The sequence below is a fragment of the Mobula birostris genome, chromosome 15 (genome assembly GCF_030028105.1).
Source record: "Mobula birostris isolate sMobBir1 chromosome 15, sMobBir1.hap1, whole genome shotgun sequence".
Classification (NCBI taxonomy): domain Eukaryota; kingdom Metazoa; phylum Chordata; class Chondrichthyes; order Myliobatiformes; family Myliobatidae; genus Mobula; species Mobula birostris.
The window spans coordinates 2,307,664-2,314,951 of NC_092384.1; the positions used below are offsets into that span (position 1 = coordinate 2,307,664).

The 7,288-nt window shown below is 44.3% G+C and overlaps 1 protein-coding gene across 1 annotated transcript; it reads left to right on the plus strand.

The window, feature by feature from the left end:
* The first annotated feature begins 5,796 nt into the window (after positions 1 to 5,796).
* On the plus strand, positions 5,797 to 7,037 carry LOC140210213 (monocyte chemotactic protein 1B-like). The gene is made up of 3 exons (XM_072279089.1): positions 5,797 to 6,042; positions 6,383 to 6,491; positions 6,576 to 7,037. The coding sequence occupies exons 1-3, from the start codon at positions 5,964 to 5,966 to the stop codon at positions 6,679 to 6,681; spliced, it is 294 nt and encodes a 97-aa protein (XP_072135190.1). The 5' UTR covers positions 5,797 to 5,963; the 3' UTR covers positions 6,682 to 7,037.
* The last annotated feature ends 251 nt before the right edge of the window (positions 7,038 to 7,288 follow it).

Consider the following 7,288-nt stretch of genomic DNA (forward strand, 5'->3'; position numbering starts at 1 on the left):
CTTCTGTCTCATTGTGCTCCACCTATCATCTGCCTCTCTGTCTATTGCTCAGTGTATTTCAGTCCTGTGTTTTCACCTGTTTGTTGCCAGATTGGACCAGTGAGTTTTCCTGAGCCTTTCCAGCATTTGTATCTCTACTCTGTCTGTCTGAATACCCACCCTGCCTGTTTGCCTATTCTGGTTTTTGGATTTCTCTGGAATTTTTGATCTCTGATAGTTGACGCTGACTTTCTAGCCCCTCTGGATTTACTAGTCAGTAAATATCACAGTGCGCACAGTACTTGGTCTGCAATTGAGTCACTGCTTCAGTGCCCCGATACTTCCAGAGGACCAATTTTGTCCCTTGCTATCCCTATGCTCTTAACAAATCTGTAGAATGGCTTAGGATTCTCCTTTACCTGGTCTGCTAGAGCAACCTCATGACTCCTGATTTCTTTGTTAAGTGTATACAAATACAAGCTTTGTACTCTCAAATTTCCACCGTTGAAGGCCTCACACTTACCAAGTCCATCTTTGTCAGAAAGCAGCCTGTCTGAATCCAGATCCTTTCTGATACCATCAAAATTGGTCTTTCTCCAATATACAATCTCATCCCATGGACCAGACCTACCTTTTCCATATTTACTTTCAAACTAATGGCATTATGATCACTAGATGCAAAGTGGTCCCCTGCATAAACTTCTGTCACCTGCCATCTCATTCCCTAATAGCAGACCAAATATTGCACATTGCCTTGTTGGGACTATTGGAAACATTCCTAAACACATTTGACAAACTCTATTCCATCTCGTACATTCCATCTGGTGGCTGACAAGAGAAATTAGGGATAGTATCAATTCCAAAGAAGAAGCATACAAATTAGCCAGAAAAAGTGGCTCACCTGAGGACTGGGAGAAATTCAGAGTTCAGCAGAGGAGGACAAAGGGCTTAATTAGGAAGGGGAAAAAAGATTATGAGAGAAAACTGGCAGGGAACATAAAAACTGACTGTAAAAGCTTTTATAGATATGTAAAAAGGAAAAGACTGGTAAAGACAAATGTAGGCCCCCTGCAGACAGAAACAGGTGAATTGATTATGGGGAGCAAGGACATGGCAGACCAATTGAATAATTACTTTGGTTCTGTCTTCACTAAGGAGGACATAAATAATCTTCCAGAAATAGTAGGGGACAGAGGGTCTAGTGAGATGGAGGAACTGAGCGAAATACATGTTAGTAGGGAAGTGGTGTTGGGTAAATTGAAGGGATTGAAGGCAGATAAATCCCCAGGGCCAGATGGTCTGCATCCTAGAGTGCTTAAGGAAGTAGCCCAAGAAATAGTGGATGCATTAGTGATAATTTTTCAAAACTCGTTAGATTCTGGACTAGTTCCTGAGGATTGGAGGGTGGCTAATGTAACCCGACTTTTTAAAAAAGGAGGGAGAGAGAAACCGAGGAATTATAGACCGGTTAGCCTGACGTCGGTGGTGGGGAAACTGCTGGAGTCAGTTATCAAAGATGTGATAACAGCACATTTGGAAAGTGGTGAAATCATCGGACAAAGTCAGCATGCATTTGTGAAAGGAAAATCATGTCTGACGAATCTCATAGAATTTTTTGAGGATGTAACTAGTAGAGTAGATAGGGGAGAACCAGTGGATGTGGTATATTTGGATTTTCAAAAGGCTTTTGACAAGGTCCCACACAGGAGATTAGTGTGCAAACTTAAAGCACACGGTATTGGGGGTAAGGTATTGATGTGGATAGAGAATTGGTTGGCAGACTGGAAGCAAAGAGTGGGAATAAACGGGACCTTTTCAGAATGGCAGGTGGTGACTAGTGGGGTACCGCAAGGCTCAGTGCTGAGACCCCAGTTGTTTACAATATATATTAATGACTTGGATGAGGGAATTAAATGCAGCATCTCCAAGTTTGCGGATGACACGAAGCTGGGTGGCAGTGTTAGCTGTGAGGAGGATGCTAAGAGGATGCAGAGTGACTTGGATAGGTTGGGTGAGTGGGCAAATTCATGGCAGATGCAATTTAATGTGGATAAGTCTGAAGTTATCCACCTTGGTGGCAAAAATAGGAAAACAGATTATTATCTGAATGGTGGCCGATTAGGAAAAGGGGAGTTGCAACGAGACCTGGGTGTCATTATACACCAGTCATTGAAAGTGGGCATGCAGGTACAGCAGGCGGTGAAAAGGGCAAATGGTATGCTGGCATTTATAGCGAGAGGATTCGAGTACAGCAGCAGGGAGGTACTACTGCAGTTGTACAAGGCTTTGGTGAGACCACACCTGCAGTATTGTGTGCAGTTTTGGTCCCCTAATCTGAGGAAAGACATCCTTGCCATAGAGGGAGTACAAAGAAGGTTCACCAGATTGATTCCTGGGATGGCAGGACTTTCATATGAAGAAAGACTGGATGAACTGGGCTTGTACTCGTTGGAATTTAGAAGATTGAGGGGGGATCTGATTGAAACGTATAAAATCCTAAAGGGATTGGACAGGCTAGATGCAGGAAGATGGTTCCTGATGTTGGGGAAGTTCAGAACGAGGGGTCACAGTTTGAGGATAAAGGGGAAGCCTTTTAGGACTGAGATTAGGAGAAACTTCTTCACACAGAGAGTGGTGAATCTGTGGAATTCCCTGCCACAGGAAACAGTTGAGGCCAGTTCATTGGCTATATTTAAGAGGGAGTTAGATATGGCCCTTGTGGCTACGGGGATCAGGGGGTATGGTGGGAAGGCTGGTGCAGGGTTCTTAGTTGGATGATCAGCCATGATCATAATAAATGGCGGTGCAGGCTCGAAGGGACGAATGGCCTACTCCTGCACCTATTTTCTATGTTTCTATGTTTCTATTTACAGTGTAGGAGTCTCAGTCAACATATAATAGAAATAATTTGATAAATATATTTAACACATGAATCCCACTTAGGGTTAATAAGAAATCACGTAGTAAAAGTTGAAAGTAAAATTGATTATCAGGGTACAGACATGTCACCACAAACAACCCTGAGGTTCTTTATTTGTGGTCATACTAACAAATCTATAGAACAGTAACTGTAAACAGGATCTATAAACTGTAAATATCTGTGGGCTAGGTAACCCTAGGTAATTTCTCAGGTGAGGACGTGTTCGGCAGAGCTTCGTGGGCCGAGGGGCCTGTATTGTGCTGTGGGTTTCCTTCAGAACCTGTCAGCAAACTGTGCAAATGCAGATATAAATAAATAGCCATAAAAGCAAGCATGAACGAACATGGTAAGAGAGTCCTTAAATGAGTATAGTTATCCCTTTAGTTTAACAGCCTGATGGTTGACAGGTAGTAACTGTTCGTTAAACCTGGTGATGTGAGTCTTTAGTCACTTGTACCTTGTACCTGATGGCATCAGTGAGAAAAGAGCATTGCCTGGGTGGTGACTGATCTTTGGTGTCCGATGCTGTTTTCCTACAGCAATGTTTCATGTCGATGTGTTCAGTGGGTGGGAGGGTTTTACCCAGGATGCACTGGGCCAAATCTGCTACCTTTTGTCAGATTTTCCACTCCAGGGCCACTACCAGGCCATAGTGCTCCCAGTCAGCACACCACCCACCACACCTCTATAGAAATTTGCCAAGGTGTTTTTTTAGATTAGATTATGAGGACACGCAGTCCTCTTTTATCCTCCCCTCTTCTCCTCCTCCTCAGACATACCAAAATGCTGCAGGCTCCCAAGGAACCAGAGGCATTGTCATGCTTTCTTTGCTATTGTACTTATATGATGTGTCCAGGACAGCCGTTCTGAGATAGAGACACCCAGAAATTGAGAGTTATTGACCTTCTCCACCTCTGATCCTCCAATGAGTACTGGCTCATGGAGCTCTGGTTTCACTCTCCTGGTCTTACTGACATTGAGTGAGAGCTTGATATTATACCATTCAGCCTAATTTTCAATCTTCTTCCTGAAAGCTGATTCATCACCACCTTTGAGACAGCCCAAAACAGGGCTGTCATCAGCAAACATGTATATGGTGTTGGAGCTGTCCTTAGACACACAGTCATAGGTGTAAAGCGAGTAGAGAAGGCAACTAAGTACACATCCCTGCAGTGCTCCTGTGCTGATGGAGATTATGGAGGAGCCAATCCAAACTGACTGGGATCTACAATCCAGGACCAAATTGTACAAGGGATCATTGAGGAGCAGTTCTTAGAGTTTACTTATTAGTTCTGACGGGTTGATATAGTCATGGTTAAGTAATTCTGTCCATGAGATGGCAGACTAGCTGAGAGAAAATGCAGGACACTGGGCAAGAAGCCACCAGAATATTTTCAATGAAAAGCTTGCCTCCTTTCACACTACTGTATGTTCTGCAAGAAGAGCCCTTTTCCAGGATTGTTACAGAGAACAGCAGCGATTCAAGAATATTGTTCTCAACTACAACCCAACTGTTAAACTATGTTCCAATCATCAATGCCCCAGTCGAGCATCTGGCACAAAATCTGAGGAATTTACAATATCTTTAAATCAACAAAATTACTCTATAGCTACATACTGGTAACTTCTATAACCAAACTCATAACTCCACACATGCAAACACCCCTCCCTTATTTTACATTCTAGCCCTGTATTCTTCTTGTCTGCTCCTTCCAGGATATTCACTCTTTTTACAGTTGAAACACTTTCCTTGATCAACAGTTAAACATTCCATTGTCAGGTGCACCACCCCATGTCATGCCTGAAACCTCGAGTCTAGTACACTGAAAACCTCTTACCCTCTTATTCCCACCTTCTACCTATACAGTGTCACAGGTGCACAGGGTGGTGACGAATGCTTGTAGACTATTTGAGCTGACAAGTTACTGTATCTCACATTTGGACAAGTCATTGATGAGACCACGCTCGGAGTATTGTGTCCAGGTTTGGTAGTCCTGTTATAGGAAAGATACTGTTAAACAGGACAGATTGCAGGGAACGGAAGATCTGTGAAGATGCTAACAGAATTCGAGCACCTGCGATACAGGAACTGGTTGGGTAGGCAAGGACTTTATTGTTAAGAATTCGGGAGATCGAGGCATGATCTTATAGAGAAGTAAAAAATAATAAAGAGCACAAAAATCATGTGCAGAACGCAAAAAGATATTCCTCAGAGTAAGACAACTAAAATGGAGAGGGTATAGATGTAAGGTGAGAGAGTATCCTTGAGAAGGATCTGAGTTGTAACTCCGCCATCAGCTGCCAAAGGTTTCATTGATGTCTGCACGACTCTTAAAGACTTCGGATAAGCAAATGGTTCGGAAGCATTCAGAAAAATACAGTCCAATCGCGACGAATGGGACTAGGTCGATGGTCAGTATGGTAAGGTCGAGATGGACTGAAGTGCCTGTTTCTTGTTGAATGACCGAATGAGTCCGACAGTCTCATCAGCCAATCCCTCCAGGATTTCCTCCCTGAGTAGTGCAGTAATCTTCTTCCCATCAGGAGTGCCATGTCCGCTCCGTCACGCCTGGAATTTCTATACCCTGGGACATTGAATCGCCAGCCCTGTACTTCACTCAACCAACTTTCCTTGATTGCAACAATATTATCATCCCATGTGCTGGTCCGCTGTCTCGAACCGGCTGATCTTGCACTTTCAGCCATATCCCAGTGCACGGGGAGAACTCATGCAATGGAAAGTGGCTGTTGTATTTCAACTTTCTCTTCCCCTCTGAATCGGATGTGGGATTGCCTGAAAGAATTCAGAGGCGCCAGTACGAAGAATGACAGTCCCAGGAAGTTAAAGAACGCCTTTAAAGCTTAACCACCGAACGGCCATTCGGAGAATTCCTGTACTTCACTTTTTATGGAACAGCGGAGCAGTGGCCAGTGCTGGTGTTTGCGGGACTTTCCAGACAAGCGCTAAATTGATGGGTATGACTGCTGCCAGCACCCTTTATAAAGCAGAATATGAGAGCTGGTGCATCACACGGTCATCAATTCCACCCTGGTATAGGACAAGATGAAGGCAGCGCTCTGCGTGGTCCCAATTTTGGCAGCTCTGTGGATCTGCTGTTTCAAGCAGGCTGCACCCGGCCCAGGTAAGAGAGTTTCCTTATTCCCACTATTCCACACCCAATCCCGACAATGAACCGTGATCAGCTCTCCCCGCGTCCCATCGGTTGGTGGTGGTATTGAACGGCTCAGAGTGGAATGATTCTCTTGGAGAGAGGGTCGAGAATGGCAGTCAGCAAAAGGGAATGGAAGGGTCATAAGATCGGTGGAGGAATGGCGTAGAGTCGTTTAAATGAAGGACGGATTTACACTGTAAAACGTCTTGGGGGGTAACGGCCTTCATGTGCGAGGCAGAGCGTTCGCGTTGGTTAGAGTGGGCTGAGATATCCAGCAGTATCTAACTATTTGTTTTTCATTCTCCGTCAGCCGCAATCGTAACGCTAGAATGCTGTGAGACGTTTAAGACAACGCCCATTTCTCACAGGAGGCTTAAGAGTTACAAGGAAGCTCCCTTGTGCCCGACACCTGCCGTCATGTAAGTGTTTCAACGTGCATCTGCAGAGTGTTTGAACAATGTTTAATGACTCTCCCGTAATCGCCACTGTTTGTTCTGTTTCAGATTCACCAACAGGAAGAATATGAAGATTTGCACTATGGCCAGTGCGGAATGGGTTAAAGCTGCAGTGAAGTACCTGGACAGGAAAGACCAGGGTGGCAGAGACTAAGTGAAATCTTCACACTTCATCAAGCTCTCAAGAGCTAATTTTCAACGTGGGTTCAATTCTTCCCGGCCCCCGAGTGGAGGTGAAACTTCAGCATCGACTCCAGAAATTGACCCAGTGAAGGAGGAGGGCTGAGTTTGAATCATATTCACAGTTTAGAGTTAAAGCTGTGTCGGAATGGTTCATTCAGAAGGCAGGTTAGGACCGGTGCGTTGTAGTGTTATAAACCACACGATGTTAACTGGATCTCTATCGCGAGTTGTCTGGAGTTGTTATATTGATTAGATTAGATTATGAGGACACGCAGTCCTATTTTATTGTCATTTAGTAATGCATGCATTAAGAAATGATACAATATTCCTGATCTTATTTCGTTTGTACATTTGTTAAGTATTAATAAAGATTGAAAGTGACGTGGGCTGTGCTGTGTGTGAGCTTTGATCATTGTCACTCCATCTGCATGGGTCAGAGTGAGCTCGGAGTATCGGTGCAAGGGAGGGCGACATGTGATCGTTGACAGATTCTGCATGTCATTCCTCGCAACGGGACCGGGATTCAGAGATACACCTCAGGCTGAGGAACATCAGGAAAGTATCAAACTTTAGGGGGA